Genomic DNA, 19872 nt, shown 5'->3' with positions numbered 1-19872 from the left:
CTACAGAGGAGACCGGTCAGCCCCAGGTTGTAGCCTCCCCCTCTTTCTCTACGCAGTCCTGGCCCCAAGGGGCTAAAACGGCTCCCTGTCTGGCTTGGGAGGCTGGGAGGTGGATAACTAGGATGGGGGGGCCGAGGGGGAGGGAGGAGGGGGGGTCTTGCGCAAGCGCACGTCGCTGCTCGGACCGCCAATGCTGCTGCCTCCCGGAGCAGAGGGAGGCAGGAGACGAGGGAGGGAGAAGAGGGGAAGGGAGGGGGAGGCGGCACTTGGGCTGCAGCTCGCAACCAGAGGCAGTCTCTCTCAGCTCTCGGGAGGGACGGGGAGCGGCAGCGCGGAGTAGGATGCTCTGCGGGGCGCCCTGAGCCTGGGGCGCGTGAAGCAGCTTCGGGGGCCGGGGCCACAGGGCAGCTTTCACCATGCATCAGTCCCTGACTCAGCAGCGGTCCAGCGACATGTCCCTGCCGGATTCCATGGGTAAGTCTAGCCGCCCTGCCTAGGGGCGGCGGCGGCAAGGGGTGAGTGCGCTACCCCCTGGACTGCGAGCGCCCCGGCCGCCCCGAGAGCCAGGGAGCGGGAAGCGGGGCGAGGGAGGGGGGTCCGCGCGCCCCAGCGTCGGGGTCCCGGACCCGAGCCCCAGGGGAGCGGCCCGGCGGGGGCGGGGACGACGCGCGGTGATGCGAGCGCCCAGCTTGCGTCGGAGTATCCCTGCCCCGGAGTGCGGGTGTGTGCGTGTTTGTGTGCGTGTGCCGACAGTCTTGCAGCCGGTGGTAAATCCCAGCTGTCTGGGGATCAAAACACTTCCCTGCAACCTGCGCCTTCGCTTTCCATTAGACGCTCCCTCTTTGCAAAGTCCCCGTCACTTCTAAGAGCTCAAGACTAACGAGAATTAGAAGAAGCAGGGTCCTCGCCCCCTCCCAACTCTGTCGAAGCTGCCCTGAAATTCAGAGCTGCGGTGGGGGGAGGCCTGACTTGCACCTCGCTGATGGGGGGTTTGCGCAACCCTGGGGGATGGGCGGCGGGGGGTGGGGAGAAGAAAGGGGGGGCTGGCAGGAGGGGAATTCCTGAGGAATCACTCAAGACAGCCCAGCCCTGCCGTCTGCAGCGGCAGGATCAACATTCCTTGAATTCGATTCCTATTTTGCTCCAAATGCCCGGAATTGTGCGTGAGTGTGAAAAAAGAGGGGGGACGACGAGTGAGAGCGCGAGAAAGAAAGCGAGCGCGAGCCCGCGCGTCTTCTGAAGTCGCGCTTTTCCTCTCAGGGTGGAAGGGAGGGGGAGGGGGGAAACCCACTAGCCTGATTTGGTTCAACACCTTTCCTCATGAAAAGTGGGGGACAGCTGCCTCCAGGCACCAACTTGGCTGCCCCTGGAAGCTGCTTTTTGGTAGTTACAAACAAACAAAAACCCCAGTCCCACTCAGCGGTTAGGCACCTTCCCAAGTACTATGATTTCACTGGGCGGAGAAATTAATTTGGAGCCCAGGAGAGCGGGAGGGGATTGTCAAACCATGATCCCACCTAACCTTAAAATTCGCCTCGGATACACTTTAACCAAATCGAACTCTCTCTTTCCAACATACTTTACATTCTGCAAAACCCCTCCTTCCCGAATTCTTGCCATCCAGTCCGCTCAGGTCTTCTCCGAAGAATTTGCGGGAACATCGAGGGGAGGGGGCGGGGAGGGGTTTGAACCCGCTACGTGAGCTCCCTACTGCCTGCAAAAGACCCCGTCTCAACAGAATTCGTTCACCGGAGGGGCCCCAGAAAGTGTTATCCCCTGGATGGTGGAAAGATCCGTATTTCCAGTGGTTTTGCATATTCAGTATAAGAATTTGCTCTTTTTTTATTTTTAAGGGCGTAGTTATTTGCAACGTGGTACAAATGAGGCCAAGGACTCGGGTCCGAATCCAGAACCCAGCAGTACCAGCCCCCCCCCCCCCAGCTCTCTCTCCCCAACACACGCGCGCACACACACACACACGCGCACAAGCACACGCACACAGAATGCACTCCTCACCTTGGCCAGCTGTGGCGCCAACGCAGCCCTGGCTCCCCGACGCCAGGCCGGTGCGCGAGGGAGGGCTGGGTGGAAGAGTACGAGGTTTCGGCCGCGCGCATCCCCGCAGTGGGCCACAACCGCCTGCAAACCCGGCCGCCCGCGCCCGCCCGTCTGCCCGTGCGGGAGTGGGCAGGTTAGGGACCCCGGGCGTAGAGCGTTGCTCCTTGGCACCCTGCTCTGTGGGTTGGGGAACGAGATGAAGAGAGTTCTTTCTTGGGCTCCCAGGGGCCCTCAGCCAATCATGCGTTTCCCGAAAGATCTGCGCAACAAGAAGATGAGTGGGCTTCGCCCAGCCCAGACTCGACACTGAGGGGAAAGAATCACAGATCCCGTATGGACGCGCGAGCCCTCTCCACGCAGCCCGCTTCGTAAAGTGCGCAGACCGAGGGCACTAGCAAATTCCCCAGTCGAGTGGTAACCCTGGGTTTCCAGAGTTTGGACAGGGGAGTCTCCCCGGAGTTCCCTGGCGCTGGTCCCGCACAGCCCAGGCCTGAATCAGCGTCTAGGCTACTTAGGAGCTACTCCCACTTAACTCAGCCCTGGCAACGCCACCTTCCCTTGCATGGGGGGAAGGGAAGTAGAGGTGGGTGGGTTAGTGTTTCAGCCTCCAAGGGCAGCATTTCTGAGGGGATTCCCTCTACTGGCAGGACACAACCGCAGCCAAAACAATAAAATATAAAACACACGGACACACACTGCACCAAGGTGCCTGCACTCTACGCTTGCTGGCTGGCTGGGGCGGAGCAGGCACGTGGCTGGTAATTTGACTCCGGCGCCCCTTCATCCCCTCCCAGCTACCCCCGTCTCCCTTTTGGCAACACCGCCCCCAGGCGCTAAGGCACCTCTACTACAGCGGGGCTCTCTTTCCCTTGCAAGTAACATATTTGTGATTCACCGGTGGCCTTGGATGTCTCCGGTCAAAGAATTGCCCAAAGGGGGGATTTCAGCACCTTTAAGGAAATGTTTGGGAGACTGGCAGAGCCTTGAGGCTCTTGTGTGGGCAGCCACCTGTTTCCACCGATGCTCAAGGCTGGGACTTCTGGGACCCTCCCTGTATGGCAAAGCTGACTCAGGTAAGCAAATCCGAATCGGTTCAAAGATCAGCCCGAAGAATTAGCCAGTCAGCAACAACATAGTGCACAGGACAGGATACTGGGCCTCCATCCTTGCTGCACTCTGACAGAGATTACACACCCTATAATCAAGGGGTGGAATCAAGAACAGGTACTAGGTAGAAAAACAAGTGAGCAGAGACAATCATCCTACCTTCTGGCAACCCACACCTTGGTTCCTGTCAGATACATAATCCTGGAACTGGTGGACATCATATGGGTTGTGGACCAGACCCACAATTACAACTGTAATTGTAGCAGTTATAATTAATATACTTACTGAGTGACGTATCTAGGAACTCAGGGACATGAAATAATGAGTGATTAGAGTGAGCTTGATCAAGAAAAACTTCTCGGAGGAGGTGAATTTTGAGAAGGTTTCAGAAGAAGGGAGGGACTCAAATTCAAAGACCGCAGTGCAGGTGGGGCTCTGACCAGGGAGGGGACTCGGAGGAGGGAAAAGCTGGCTGTATTGGGAAGGGTGGAGACAGCAAATAATTGGGCCCTTCTAGAGCAGAGCATCCTGGTCGTCACGAATCTGGGGTGGAGGAGGGGCACTGCAGAGAGGGAGGGCTGCAGTAGTTCTGCAGGGAGGCTGCTGGGGGCGGAGGGGGGCAGGCAGGGCCAGTGACGGGATTCAGACTCTCCCACTGCTGTTGGTTGCAGGGCTGGCTGTTGTTGTCTAAACAGAAAGATACTGGGCGCCAGGTAGACAGGCTAGTGAGAGCCATTGGGGTTGTGACACTAGTTGGCCAGAAAACTTTTAGATCTGGGGAGCCCTTGGGTGTACCCTATTGTAAAAAACCAATTCCATGAGCGTAGCCCATATTTATTCTCACAGTTCCCCCCTACAGCCTTTTTGATTAGAAAGGAAGTGATTCTGAGATGTTGACTCTTATTTATTCAACAAGTATTGACTGCTCACTAGGTATCAGACACTGTGATGGGCACTGTTTTCACATACCTGCTGCTTTATTGAAGTACCTCATGGTGTCCGAGGTTTTTTTGATATGTTGATTTACTAAACAAAATTGGAGTAAGATGTTCCTGTGTTTACGGGAACATCTAAGGCAGGCCCCGAATTGTACCCTAATAAGAACAGAACTCTACTTCTCCCTTCTTAAATAGTACAACAGCCAGGAAAATGTCCTAAGTAGACATAGACAAAAGCAGCTAAAAGAGCTGCTTTTTGGGAGCCTGGGCCACACCTTTAGAGGACAGGTGCATCTTGCTCTAAGTAGATGTGACTTTTCAGTCAAATTGACACTAAAGATAAATGGAAGGGGTGATTCTTCACTTTTCAAAGGGATTCACCCTGGGGTTCCTCAAAATGGTCAACTCCCCAAGTGCAGCTAGAAGTAATTTCATTTTACACAATTTTAGTCCTTAGAGTGTAAAATAAGGGGTGACTTGGGGGAGGATGTGAGGGGACAGAGAATAGATATTCAACCTAGTGATGGGAGAGTTTTCTTAGGAATTTTATCCCAAACTAATCCTATCTGGAGGCAAGGCCCCTGTGGAGCTGCAGGATCTCTGCCTGGGTTTCTCAACTGACTGGATTTTCAATTCAGGTTCCAAAGCAGGAAAAAAAAAAAAGATTTTTCAAATGACACCATGTGGTTTGCTGAGTCACTTTTCTGACCTGGCTCCTGTTCTTTTAAGAGTTAGAGTGGTATTTGCAAAGGAGACCCAAGAGCTGTGAATAAGATCAAAAGCCAGTTGGCCGGGAAGGAGCAGGCGAGTGATACCCCGAATTTAGAAAGACTGTATACACACACTCCCCCACATCTAGTCTCTAAGGTGACATGTTTTCCCTGTGAGGTGTTGAGACACTTTTGTGTGCCACAAAGATACCCTTGTTTCCAGATGTTCCCTCACTCTCTTTGGCCAGTTTGGGGTCGGGGAGGGCTAAGATGGTGTAGAAATGCAGACAGGGATGGGGGGCGATGTCGGTAAGTTTATGTTAGAGCCCCTCTGTGGAGCCAACTGGCAGATTCACTGAGAACTGGCTATCATCAAATGGACTTAGGGATCCTGGTTTGGAGGCTCATTTAAGGTCCCTCGAAATCTAGAGGAGGGGTAACTAACCTTCAGATAAACAGAAGAAATAAATCCTGCTCCTCCCCCGCCAACCCTTCGCAGTCTGTGTCTCCCTGCTCTGCTCCTCTGTTTACCAGCAGTCAGCTCCCCATCTGCATCCCAAATAGCCCTCTCACACAAAGGGCCCTGATGTCACAGGTGTCTCCAGCTGTCCCGTTGTTTTTCCCCCTGGAGGCTGGACTCAGGCCCCCCAGGAGAGGAGCCTCGTTTCCCAACTCACTTTACCTCTCCTCCCAGGGTGCGATATGGCGCTTTAGTCTGTGGGTGCCTCCAAACGCTCAAGCCACTTCTACATTTCGATGTAAAATGGTCTTGGAATAGTACCGTATTAGAAATGACCCTGATGAGTCACGGCCCTCACTTTCGAGGCTGACGTCAGGGGAGAGACCGCCAGCCCCTCCCACCTCCCTTGGAGCCTTGGGCAGGGACCGCACTGGGAGAGACGAGATGGATGGTGGGGCTCACCCAGGGTGGCACTCCTGATGCTCTTCTTCCCTCGAGGAGGGGCATCTGCTGGGGGCTGCAGAGCCAGCCACAGTGCCTCCCTCTCAGCACCGTCAGGCCTCCTGGGTCTCCCTGGTTTTCTCGCCTCCCTCCCCCTTCCTTCATCCCCTCTCCCCTCCCTCCCAGTGGTGCAGTCTGGGCGGCTTCAAAGACAGCTGCTTCCTGAGGCTGCAGCGAGGCCTCCCAGAATGGCGGGGTCCTGCGATCAGTCCCAACTGGCCTCTTTAGGCCCATAAATGACAGCCAAGCCACCTGAGTGGGCAACTCTGTCATAAGGCTCCCCACTAGAGAACTGGACTCTCATAGCAAGTCCCCAGTTGCTTATTTTTATGAGAACTCCTAGGTGGTAACTCATCCCTGGTATTTTCTGTTGAGAACCCCCTCCAGAAAAAACGCACGCAGAGTGTTGAGCAGTGCTTCATTCCTTAGAAAAAAAAAATTAAATTCAAAAGCAAGTCTAGATACCATTTTTCTATCTGACTTAATAAGCCTGTTTTCGAAAAAAAATATTGGTTTGCACTATCATGTCCGATAAGCACTGAGTGGGAGAATGGGTTTCTCATCATTTGTATTTATGTCACCCTCACATAAGCCTAAACGGTGTAAGTTATAATCCTCCCCATCTACCTCCCCCGATACATATCTTTGTGGACTAATGGCCTCCAAACACTTACTTTATTACACGCATTTGTTATGTGGCAAATCTTGCCAACACACCATTTTTAAAGTTTATACATGAGGTGGCAAATGTCAGAAATAAATGAAAAAAAAAATCCCAGTACCTGGCTTGGTTCTGATATTTACACTGAAAATGAAATTTCATATCTCCAGCTTATGAAAAAACCCTTTTTAGTTGCATATTGGCCTTAAAATATTTTCATTTAATATCTCCACAGTATACTTTCCATCTATCATGTACCTTATAATTTGGCTTAAAAAAGAAACACTTCACTAAGTGGGTATGATACATCTTTTATCGAATGTGTTTAGTTTTGTTTTTATGTAACTGGTACAATTTCTTCTGTTGTTTATTTTCAAACTGGAAACGTATATACATTATTGTAAACGTAACACCTGATGACTGCAAAAATCTAAAGCTCCATCCCTTCCCCATAATCCCACTCCCCAGAGATAACCCCAGTTACGAGTTGAAGTAGGAAAGAAAAACCTTCCTAGTGATTTTTTTCTGCAAGTCCATCCCTTCTCCAGCCGAAATGAGCAATTTCAGTTTCTCTGTGTGCTTTCAGGAGCCTTTAATCGGAGGAAACGAAACTCCATCTATGTCACCGTGACTTTGCTTATTGTGTCCGTGTTAATTCTCACGGTGGGCCTCGCCGCAACCACCAGGACCCAGAATGTGACTGTTGGAGGTTATTACCCGGGAGTTATTGTGAGTATCAAAGGCATAGGTAGGTCTCAGTAGCTTGCTGGCTACAGACATTTGGTTCTACTCTGATGGTTTTCAATTCTGTTTGAGCTTCCGTGTTTGCTCAGTTTTCCTCCTTTATATATCTCTACCTTTATATAGAGAAACAGCTCTGGGCTGGTTTCGAAGAGCACTGGACTAAGACTCAGAAGAATCCCAGCTCCATCCCTAACTAGCAGTGTGATCCTGAGCAAGTCATCTCACTCTTTAGGACCTCAGTTTTCTGGTCTAGGACATGTTACTAATTAGCAGTGTTAACCTTAGGCTGAGGTCCTTTCCTCTCTGGGCATCTGCTTTCCTATATATATAATAGGGGTCACCTGACCTTACCTGAAATCTGAGGACCCTTGCAGCTTGACAGTCTGTGACGCACAGCACTGATCTCCAAAGTCATCCTGCCCTCCTCTCAGGAAAAATATGTGGAATGTTTACTCCTCAAATATGTGTATTTATTCATTTACAAATTATATGCATATTCATAAAACATACAAAAATGGAAGTTCAAAAATTAGATTAAAACGAAATACACTTTAATTTTTAATATCTTCATACTAACACTAAAATTTCAAGGAGTGATATGCACTTCGCATGAAATCTCATTAAAGATAGTGGCTATAAGTCGTTATTTCAAATAGCTTACTAGATAATTTTGAATATTTTGGGCTTGCTTCTCAGATATGAACAAATTGTCATGGGCATCGTTGTTTGTTTTTTTAAAATAATTAATTAATTAATTAATGGCTGTGTTGGGTCTTCGTTTCTGTGCGAGGGCTTTCTCTAGTTGCGGCAAGCGGGAGCCACTCTTCATCGTGGTGCGCGGGCCTCTCACTATCGCGGCCTCTCTTGTTGCGGAGCACAGGCTCCAGACGCGCAGGCTCAGTAATCATGGCTCACGGGCCCAGTCGCTCCGCGGCATGTGGGATCTTCCCAGACCAGGGCGCGAACCCGTGTCCCCTGCATTGGCAGGCAGATTCTCAACCACTGCGCCACCAGGGAAGCCCTTCATTGTGTGTGTGTGTGTGTGTGTGTGTGTGTGTGTGTGTGTGTGTGTGTGTGTGTGTGTGTGTGTTTTAATAAATTTATTTATTTATTTATAGCTGTGTTGGGTCTTCGTTTCTGTGCGAGGGCTTTTTCTAGTTGTGGCGAGCGGAAGCCACTCTTCATCGCGGTGTGCGGGCCTCTCACTGTCGCGGCCTCTCCCGTTGCGGAGCACAGGTTCCAGCCGCGCAGGCTCAGTAGTTGTGGCGCACGGGCCCAGTTGCTCCGCGGCATGTGGGATCTTCCCAGACCAGGGCGCGAACCCGTGTCCCCTGCATTGGCAGGCAGATTCTCAACCACTGCGCCACCAGGGAAGCCCCATCATTGTTTTTTTAATGTGATCTCACAGTGTGGCTGACAAAGAGCTCACCCTGAGAGTTCCAAGGGTCAGCTCTGTCATTTTCTCACTGTGTTACGTTATTAGGGTCATCTTCAACTCATGGTTTATCAACAGGAGTCTTTCCAAACTCCTTGTCCATTTTCTTGGGACTAGTTTAGTGAAGACTAGATAAGACTATCCGGGCACACGTAAACTGCCCCACCACCAACCCTTTGCTGCTTGGAGTCTGCCCTCCTCCAGAACGATAGCTCTCGCCTTGTCACCTGACATTCACACCGAGGGAGGGCGCCAGTGACAGTCTGTTCATTGAGTATCTGTAACGCGTAATTTCTTTCTTATTCTTTTAAATAAACAAAAAATAGGAAACAAGAGTTCAAATAGTTTCTTTCCATACTTCAGTGGATTGTTTTACCCATCCCCGGGCTGCATGCAATCCACTCTGGAAAGCGCTGAACTCTTTGCATACAAAACCTCATTTTATATCAAATCATCACGTTGTATATGAAATGAAATGAAATATATACCATTTTATTTGCCAATTATACCTCAATATAATTGAGGAAAAAAGAAAAGAAAAAGAAAACCAAACAAAAACCTCATTTGGATCTACACACACTGTTATTTAACCCTAAAACCTAACTCTAGAGGTTGGATCGTATTTTGAATATCAACTAAATAACTTCCCAATTGTAACTGCTAGAGAGCGGGAAGGAAGATTAGGATGGGTTTTTGTTGTTTACATTTTAGGTTATCAGGAAGGGCAGACGGCTTTGTTGCTGTTATTTTGTTTCTTTTCTTTTTTACTCTTTTTTTGGAGTGGGGGGTGTTGGAAAGAGAAGCAAAGGAAGGGGAAGGGATTAAAGATGGATGCCTTCGACAAACAGGCGCCGTGAGTGACCAAGCCTGACGCCTGTTGCCTAGGTCACCGATTCCGCAGTCAGCCTTCTCAATAGCCCTAGCAGGAGTCGGGGCCTGACACGGGGGCCCAGCTGTTGAAGGCCGCCCGCCCTTCCCGGGAAGTTCCTTCGCAGCTCTTGAGCCGAGCCGAGGGCAGGTGTCCCACAGACACCGTCTGGTGCCCTCTGCTAAGCATGTGATGTGAGAACTCACCCGGTCCACTTCCTGTGGTGAGGCAAGAAAACCAGTCATCAGCAGACTTGGCTTTTATTTTTAAACACAAGAGGGGCGGGGGACAGAGGAAGGGGGGGTAAGATTGCATTTTGGTGGCTTGGGAAAGCAATTTATAGGGTCTGCGTGACTTCGTGGGCTTCAGGTAGCTGCATTTAGTAAAAGGTTTCTGACTGATGAGCAAATGCTCAAGCCAAGATTCAGACTCTCCCTGGGTGAGAGGAAGGTATTTTCCATGTCACTTAAGAGTAGCAACTACTATTCATGAACGGTGCCTCTGAACCTTCTCTGTAGAATATCTGCCTGTGGGTGGCTGGGTTGGAATACATTAACAAAGGAAGGAGGGCGCGTGATTGTTGTTACTGGAGTACCTGACGTTCAGCTAGCACTGGAAGTTGAAGCAGTGGGGGCGTGTGTCTGTGCGTGTGCGTCTGGCTAAGAGCTAATATGGAAATGTTAATAGGAGAGCCAGCCCTAGCAGTGTGCCCTATGGTTTAACCTTAATTTTTTTGCTTTTATAGTTCCTGTAGATTGTTTCTTTAAAATGGGTTTTAATTATAGGAAGTGAAGGGGGGAAGACTGCAGATTGAAGAGCAGAAAAATCCATTTGAGTTGATAGGTCAGATCATGTTATAACAAATACAATAAACAACTCATACCTCTGAAACAATAAGTGCCTGAGAATCCAGATTTATCCGGGACTGGGGTGCTTTCACTAATTGGATAGTTTGGTTATTAGAGAGGTAGTATATAAACTCTAAGCCAGTGGTTTCCCCACCTTGGTGTGTATTTTAATAAACACCCCAGGGGAGTCTAATTCAGGTGGGTCGGCAACCACCTGGAGAACTAAAACACAATAAACAAAGTATGCTTGCAGTAAAACCAGAATGAGCAAAATGTGGCATTTTCAGATTCCACACTATCAAATTGGTCAGTTTGAATATAAAGACCATTGTATAGATTTGTGGGAAAATGTCAGGTTATTTGGAACTTTGCTGTTTTAGGACTCTGGTTAAATGTGTACACGAGAATTTAAAATTTTAAAACAAACAAATTGGGGAGCAGTTACTAGATTTAAAGACGACTTAAAGACTACTTACCATACAATTCATTTAAATATTGAGATCTCAGGCATTGAAAAATATAATCGTGTTTGCATAACTCTAAGTCATGCAAAACTTTTCTGAGCCATCTTTATTTTGCCAAACGAGATGCCCTTGTACAGTGAGGTGTATTATGATAGGGTGTTAGCTACTCTACCTGAGCTAGAATGTGGTATCATCATCCTAAGACATGTATGCAGCAGGCATCTTTAAAGATGTGCTCATCTGTACAGGCTAAAGTGTAAATTTTTAAAAAAATTAAAACCAACACAGAAAGACAAACTGGCTTAGGATTTTTACTGTCCTCGAATGTTCATGACATAGTCCGTTCCAGAAGAGTTCCAGTGAGCTTTCTACTCTGGAGGCCTAAAAAAAGCCAAGAGCCTCAGTTGTATGAAGATGGAAAAGGCAGGGAAGAGAGCCAGCTCCTTCTCTATAGCTCTCTAACCTTACATCCAGGAGAACGAGGCCTCTACATGTGTTTCCCATGCAACCCACAAGATGGAGTTGGCCACCTGATCAGTGCTGAAAGCCTTTCACTCTAGAACCTTCTCCCCCAGCTGTTATACTGCTAGGGCCCACACCAGCCTGGGTTTTCTTTCAGGAAAGAAACCAGGAGCTTCTGTCCCCTCTCCCAGGCGGGGGAAGGGGGGGGGTCCAGTTAATTGAAAATTATATCAGAGTTGCCATGGGGTAGTAGGAGGCAGAGACAACAGGGGTCATTCAAAACAGTCAATAGGCCAGAAACCTTCTCTAGGCCAGTGTGGCTTCAGCTTCACACGTGAAGACTCTTGATAAATCCAGCAAAGTTTTGACTAACTTGAATGTTCAGGAAATAGAAGGAGGTCTGGATAGTGGGATTTTGTGGTTTATTGTGAATTAGGCAGAAATTTTTTCTACCTCTTGTTGAAAATGTTTCTAAAATATAAGATCATTCTAAGATAAAGTTCCTAGCATAGTAAGTACATTTCAGAGATGACACTTGAGTCTTGATTTGCTAGATAAGACTAACCTTCATTGGCTTCCTGTTGCCTCCTTAGCATTGTCATTCAAAGCTCTCTGAAGATGCCCTTGGCCTGGTCTCCCACACCTTTCTTTTACCAAAATTGTCAATTCACAGTCCCCTGAATGTGACTTGGGCTGGAACAGCCTCCCTGTGCTCTCTCTCTCTGTTTATCCAAATGCTCTGTCCTATTCCAACTTAAAGACACAGCTGGGACATTTCTCAGCTACTGGGATCCACAGTGGTGTCTACCATCTTTGAACTCCCTACTGTAGATTCCCTTCCACTCATAGTTCTTGGGAAATAGTCACATTCTGCTTTGTGGGATGTTGGGCTATATTCTCATTTAGCTTTGTTTATACAGGTCCACAATCCCTTTTCTGAACCCTTGGGTCAGATGTGTTTGCAAATTTAGACTGTTTTGTTTTGTTTTAAATTTCAGAAAGATAATAGAGTGCATATATCATATATTATCTAACATCCCAGTGGGGTCTTGAGATATACCCCATAATCAAGCACCTTCATCTTTCTATAATAAACTGTGAATTTTTACACTAAGTAGATAAACATTATAAAATAACCTCACGTCAGTTCAAGGTCAGGTTTTGCCACCAAGTTAGTTACCAAAACCCCTTTTGGTTTTAAGAGCTTTGTTGATTTCAGGATTACAGAAAGGGATTGTGGACCCATTATCTAGTTACAGCTCCTCGAGGCTGAGTCTCGTTGGTCTTGGTATCATACCCCACCCCGCTTCCTGGCCTCCAGATCACAGGTCTAGCAGAGTAGATGTCCAATTAATACTTGTTGAATGATTAATCCATTTGCACCTCAGTCCCAGTGGATGGGAATAGGCATAAATTATAGGGTGCAGCCTAAAAAGAGCTCTTGAATCTGAGTTCTAATGATTTGCCTTTTTTTCTTCTACAAGTGGAGGGCAGCCAAAACAAAGCAAACTGGTTATTTGTTCAGGTAATGCGGAGTCAAGATGGAGTTCCAAAGGTCTGAACATTCCATGATTCCGGGCAGTTCTCGAGCGAGGACCACAGAGCTTACCTTTCTGAGGCCTCAGGAGAGCAAACAGTTGATTAGAAGCAGCTGCCCATTTTCAGGAAATTCTGTTGATTTTTCCTTCTTTACTTTCACCCCCTCAGCTCTTCCTCAAATAGAACTTCTCGCTCCATCCTTACAGGGAACTTCTTCCCTGGGGGGCAGCGGTGAAGGTCACTATTCTGCTAACACTGACCACAAATACAGCAAAGTGTGGCTGGAAGAACACCAGCTGTTAGGGAATCTGAGGGCTCGTCCTGGCCCTGCTGTGAACTTGCTGTAAGAGGGGACGAGTCCATACAATTCTCTAGGCCTCCGTTTTGCTATCTATCAAATGGGAATGATATGAGCTCCACCGAACTCCCTAACATGACTGTGACCAAGGTAGAGGGCAAGCGCTTCTTTAAATTCAAGTGCTTTTCAAATGTAAGGTAGTTTTAGTGATACTGGTGACTTAGTTCATAAACCTGTCATCCAGATGAATGAATTCTTCCAGCGAGGACTCAGTTGATATTAGTTCCCCACCTGGTGAACTCTACCTGTCTTTGACCCCATTTATCCCCTCTGTGAGATCTGAGAACGACCATGTATATGTATTTAGCAGCCTACCTTATGCAGGTCACGCTACGTACATACCTTATCTCATTTAATCCTCACAGCAGTCCTGTGTGGTCAGGACCATTATGATTCCCATTTAATAGATGAGGAAACCGAAGCACAGAGTGGTTAAAGAACTAGCCCAAGGTCACACAGTTTATAAGTAGCAGAGCCAAGGATATAATACAAAATGAATTATTCTCTGCTCCTTCAGCACTTTGTTTCTACCTCGCCTGTGGTCCTTAAGTCACAGTCTGTCTCTCCCTCACTAGACTATGCACTCCTGCAGGGTAGGGGCCATGTCATTTATTTATCTCCCAAAAGTACTCAGTGAGTGTTAGAAAATGGAATGAGTTGGAGTGGAATAGAAATGGAATGGAAGGAAAGGGGAGGGAACTGGATGAAGTAACTGGTTGGCCTGGGATTTCCAGTCCCAGAGCACCTTGTCTTTCCAGCCAATTCCATGAGGCTTCAGGCCACCTCTTCCGGTCACTGCCATCAGAGAGTTCTTTGAGAGTGTCAGGAAGAGCGAGTGTCTTTGCTTCCCGTCTTAAGGCAAAGACTGCTGTTGAGGCTCAGAAGAACATTCAGTGAATATCTGTGGAAACAGATGAACTGCTCAGTGAAAGGACTTATTTTCCATGTAAGAAACTGCCCTCTGACTTTCTTTCAGTCTCCACAAATGGCCCAGAGTGTCATAAGCACAGGCTATTCATGGAATTCTTCCTGAAAAATAAAAGCTGTGCAACATATTGGGAGGGGAGATAAGACAGAATACGAAACTCTTATGAAATAGAGCAAATAATGATAGGATTTACCAGCTCAAATCAGGTTAGAGCTGCCCCAAAGTTAAATGTCTTTAAAAATAGTAATAATAATCACTAGAACAAGAACTCGTATTTACTGAGTACTTACTGTGTGCCAGGCCCTGTGCAAAGTTCTTTGACTGTATTATCCTGGCTAATCCTTACAAAAATCCTATAAGACAGCTACTACTATGGTCCCCATTTTCCAGATAAGGAAACTGAGGTTTAGAGAGGTCAGTCAGTTTGTTCAAGTCACACAGCCATGAGTGGAAGAGCTGGGGTTAGAAGCCAGGCTAGTCTGATGACCAGGTTTTAATCACTATACTTCATCACAACACATTTTAATTACATTTCAAATAAGACCAGGCGGGAGACAGACAGTTTAACCGCTGAGTGAGGATATTCCCAGTAGAGTCTGGGACGGCATGGGTTACACCTTCATGCTCTTCAGCTTCTATTTCTCGAGAGGGGTTGCTGGCTGAGTGGCCCTGCAGAATGAGTCCTTGGAAATTTGTATTCACTCCTTCCCTTCATTCTTTTTCATGCTTGGGTTTCTGAGGCAGGCACCCAGTTCCCCTACACTGCCCCACCAGGCTCCTGCCCAGCCCTTGGGTCCATTAGATTTCCAAGACTTGGTGTAAGGCTTGGGGGCCTCAGACTGAAAGAGATGTCCCTGTGAGCCAAGGTAAGGCGGCAGATGGAAAGCCAGATCCTTAGTGAGGCTCAAGAGAAATGTAACTACATTGCTGGACTTGTGTTAAGATTTATTGGTCCATTCCCACCACTTTTTACTTCTTCCACTTTCACCCCTGACAGCAGCCATCGGTTAGTGATCATTTTCAGCTGCGAATGGCAGACTCAATCCACTAATGGCAGAACTGAGAGCAAAGTGGAATCTGCTACCCCGAGCCATCATCCCAGCCGCTTAGACGGGGAAATTGTTTTTCAGGGTTTTACACTGCCATTTCTATTCACCCTTTAATGAATGCTTTCTGTCCATAAATGAAGCAGAGATGGAAGAAGAGGTGAATAAGTGCTAACATAAATTGCAGTGGGTCAACCACAAATACAGGCTTTCAAAAAAAATAGTTCTTTTTTTTTTTAAGTCTAGGTTAAGGTGCTTGCTGATTGCTAAAGTACTTCCTGGGTTTGATTAGTGTGCCTGATGCATCAAAAATCGCTATTTCAAACCTTTATTTTGTAATTCATGCATCAGGATAGAAGGTCTCTTTTCAAAGAAAAGATAAAGATCAGAATATCATGCGTACTTTTCACCATTATCCTTCTCTTACTGACTCACCAGTCACATGCTAGGTAATGGATATTGAAATTGATATAAGCAGGCTCTGAAAAGCTATGGTTGACTTTTACTTTTAGCTTCTGGGCGCACGAGTTTCTTTTTAGGTGTGATTCATATCTACGAGGAAAAATTGGCAAATGGTGGGAGAAATACTTTTCTTACTCATACTGTATTTGTGTGAGTAACAGCTGCACGGGTTTAGCATCTGTACCCAGGGTATTTTCTGTTATCCTGAATTGTATCCCAGGGGTGGAACGACCGTGTGGTCAGGCTAACCATCTTCCCACGTGCTATCTGTGCCATGTTGCTTTGCAGCTCGGCTTTGGATCGTTCCTTGGAATCATCGGATCAAACCTCGTGGAGAACAAACGGCAGATGGTAAGTTTTCATTGCTGTAGAATCAAATTCTTCATCTGAAAAAGCTCAACATTTCTGTGGGTAAGTGACACATTTCTTAAGGTTGCCCAAATTGTGCCACAAAAGAAACAGCTACTTTACTTTTCTCCTAAGCCTCCAGGGAACTTGTTTTAAAGTGACCCTGTGGTATGGGACTTGTTCTCACCCTGCCTGATGTTCCCTCAGTGGCCCAGCTAGTCTCCTTAAGTCACAGGGATGGAATAATCTGGATCTTGCCTTTTGCTTTTCTCCTCATTCGCAAAGGAGTGCGCCAGCCTATCCAGTCAGGCCAATTGTCCTCGCATCGGATGCCTTTGCTTCTTTGATTCCTGCTGCTGCAGCCCTGGCTCACTGGTGACCCTCACACCTTCCTCTCTGATGCATAATCTTGGAGAGGAGTTTTCGCAGAGGGTTCCTGCCTTTTAGGAGATTCCAATCTAGGGGACTTTAATTAACAGAACAAATATATTTAGGGCGCAAGAAGACGAAATGAAATTACGAAGCCAACCTCAAGTATTCCCATTACCCATACATAGTTCAAAGCTAAGTATGTGTAAGGTTGAGAGGAAGGGTACGCATATAACAGGAGGTAAAACTCACCAAGTTCTATGTCCGAATGGGGGCCCGCAAGGGCAGGCTGTTGTATTTTCCTGCTTCAGGCTGAGAAGGGTTCCTAGAGGGCAAGAGAAGATGGTACAGACCGAATTGCAAGCATATTGCAGTTTTATGGGCTTGTAAATCAAGATGCCTGGTGAGTGGTCAGATGGTGGACTGATTAGGCTTCCCCGTACAAGTCACTGTGGCATCTAGACTGATGCTAGGGTCTATTTAACAGCAAGTTTAATCAGATAACGTAATAGCTCCAGGGACAGGGAACTCTAACCATGTGTTCTCCCCCCAGCAATGTAGGGAATCGCCCTCAGGGGGGTTCTAATAGTTCTCTTCTTCCATTTCACCTGGGCTCTCCGCTGCCAGTTGTGTTTGCACTTTGGGTTTAAATTATTCAAAATGACAAGGGAGCTCTAATTGTAGAGCTGATCATCGCATAGCTGATAATGCCAATTTCATGACATCTTTCATCCATTATTTACCAACTCTCTGTAGTGCTGTGAAGTGAGATTTATGGGGCGAGGTTTCTGAATCAACTCCCAAAGGAGATCAGTATTACCTTCTAGCCTGTGAGATGGGAGGCTAGCCTCTGAGATGGGAGGCCACCTTAGGGTGGCCTTGACTTTGATTTCCTCCTTCTCCCTGGGGAGCAGCTTAATGCCATGCTATTTCTCTACTTTACCCCCCAAACACCTCAAAGAGGGTGTTTTGAGGGTCAACACGGGCAGATGGTGGGCTTAGGCAGTACCTATCCCTGCCCCTGGTTACGCCTTGAAACACCTACCCCCACGTTGGGTTGTAGTATCGCCCTTGTAATGGAAGACAAATTATTAGGAAAATTTCTGTTATCTAACACGAATAGGAGAAGAGGGCAGTCTGGTTCCAGCAAACATTTCTCTTACTTGAATTTTTTCGTATGTACCACAGGATGGTGGTACACAGAGTTGATCAGTTTCAGAGACTTCAACCCTTGTAAAATGTCTTTGACACCTAAGCCGTAATAAGTTGAGTGTTCTCTTTCTTCAGTGGTGCAGGGCCATGTAGGGTTGTGCAGGGCCTCAGAATCATCCCTTCTTCATCATTGCCCACCATGAGGGCTTGGGAAGAACACTGGACTAGGGGTTGGTGGGCACAGGCTCTTCCATAGACTGGATAGTGACCTTGGACACACCACTTCCCCTCTCTGAGCCTCCAATTCCACAATAAATAAAATAGGGGGTGGGACTTCATGATGTCAAAGGTCTAACATTTTTCTGAGTCTGAGAATGGAAGAGCCATGCAGTCTAATTCCTCAGCCTCCTCTTCCTTGGGCGCTCATAGACTCATGGAGTGAATTTCTTAGCTTGCCCTGAAAATGTAAGAAGTGCTTCAATGGCCCCTTCTCCGCGTCCCCCTCCCCCTGCTCCCACTCATGCTGCGTGACTGAAAAGGGCATTCACACTTCACACGGGGTGGCAGGCCAGAGTTCTGCTTTGGCTGGCGGTCTCTTGGGGATCGCCTTGTCTCCAGAAGCAGCGAGAGTGGAAGGCTAACAGACACTTTTGCTTTGTCCCCCACCCCTACTCCCACAGCTGGTGGCTTCCATCGTCTTTATCAGCTTTGGTGTGATTGCAGCCTTTTGTTGTGCCATAGTCGATGGGGTCTTCGCTGCCAGACACATTGTGAGTATTTTTAGTCCTGGGTTAAAGTAAATGGGCAATACAACAAGGCTTCATCGAGCGTGTGTGTGCTGGGTGTGTGCTAAGGGCTGTGAGGGGTACAGGAGAGGGAGGTGACATCACCGGCCTCAAGGAGGTGATGTCAAAATGAGGACATCCCTGGACACACACGGGCATCTAGAGAAATTGGTCTAAGCTGGGCATATAAACTCTAAGTGCCCAAGTGGTTTACCTTGGATCAGAGCAGGCTTCCCAGTGGTGGAGGGGTTGGAGCTAAGCCTTTGTTGACATGTGGGTGAGATTTGGAAAAGTCAGAGACAAGGGCCAGGGGACTGGCTTGGAATTGGTGTTGGGAGTGGGGAGGTAGGGAGAGAGCCGCAGGAAGCCACATGACTTCCTGAGAGCCTTGGAGGTGGCAGTAGCTGACCTCCCCCACCTCCAACAGTGACAAGAGCAGCCCATGAGGACAGACACCTTTTCTAGGATACCTGAACTTCGCTGTCTTCATGGCTGGAGAGGAGTGATGTGATTGGGATCCGGAGAAAGCCCCAGAGCTGGAAGTCTCCAAAACGAGCCCAGTCCTGGAGCTGAGGCGCCAAATGCTTCCTGTTCTGGAGAAGCTGTGCCTCGAGTAAGGCTACTTTACTCCTGAAACCCAAACCTGTGCTCCTTCTTGGAGAAGCCTGGGATTCGGGTCCTTCCCACAGGGCTCCCTGCAGGAGCCCTCACCCCTCGGTTGGCGCTTTCCATCTCTTACGATTCCAGATATCTGGCCTAGGGCCGCCTTCTCCATTGGGCTCAGTAGACAACAGTGCCTGTGACCCATGGACTTTCAGGGTCCCAGAAAAATATGATCATTTCTTTTCAAGTCAGAGGAAAAATGATGAACTTTTAGGCCAAAAAAAAAGTTTTCACACATAATAGAAATTTGTCTTTATACCAATGCAGTCATAAGATATAATCAAAATAAGTGAAATATCATTTTCAACAATTTTTAATGGAGGAAGCTGTCCACAAAAGGCAAAAGTCCCAGGGAGGTCATAGTATAGCCCTGATCTGGCCCACAAACCCAAATCGAGAGCAAGCCAAGCAGCTTACTGAGCTGCCACAAAAACCTCAGATACTCATTTTTTCCCCCAAGTGAACCAACATTGAAAATGAAAACATCCTATGAACTAGTTGGAATTATATGTTTTCTAAAACAATTGAATTAGAGAAAAATTGTATTATCAGAATATTGTGTGGATCAATCATATTTTATTCCATTTCAGTCGTTGGCTAATAGTGCAGGTCATCCTGAGGGAGTGTCCTGGGTATGGATGGATCTGGGAAAGGATGATTTGCAACATTATTATTTCAATCCCAACTTGCTCTTGGACTCTCCTCCTAGACATAAGAGTCAGTCCCTCATTTGCCAAGATTAGTGGAATTCCTATGGTCAGTGCTGGCATGTCAGGAGATAATTACTGGGCAGGGGGAAAAGTATGGGATGGAAGAGAGAAGCTTTTTGCCCAGTTTTCTTTTGGAGTCAGGAATATGTCGGCCCCTATATCAGACTCATCCCTTTTGAGTTTAGCTGAGAGAGCCATCTTTTTCTTCATCTTTTTCTTTTTGAAAAGGCAAGTGACACAACAGGAACTTGTAACA

The 19872-nt window shown here is 47.6% G+C and overlaps 1 protein-coding gene across 2 annotated transcripts in view; it reads left to right on the top strand.

Moving 5' to 3' along the window:
• The first annotated feature begins 210 nt into the window (after positions 1-210).
• Positions 211-19872, top strand: part of TMEM255A (transmembrane protein 255A) — a 47991-nt gene continuing 28329 nt past the window's right edge. Inside the window, exons 1-4 of one of the 2 annotated variants that reach the window (XM_082377437.1) lie at positions 211-474; positions 7022-7164; positions 15878-15940; positions 18139-18228. In XM_082377437.1, the coding sequence (XP_082233563.1) occupies positions 417-474; positions 7022-7164; positions 15878-15940; positions 18139-18228 (354 nt within the window). In that variant the 5' untranslated portion in view covers positions 211-416. The remainder of the gene's footprint in view (positions 475-7021; positions 7165-15877; positions 15941-18138; positions 18229-19872) is intronic. The other variant, XM_082377436.1, reaches the window with a different exon arrangement.

This window comes from Balaenoptera borealis (assembly GCF_965194805.1).
Source record: "Balaenoptera borealis genome assembly, chromosome: X".
NCBI lineage: Eukaryota > Metazoa > Chordata > Mammalia > Artiodactyla > Balaenopteridae > Balaenoptera > Balaenoptera borealis.
This window is presented reverse-complemented; position numbering and strand designations above follow the sequence as displayed.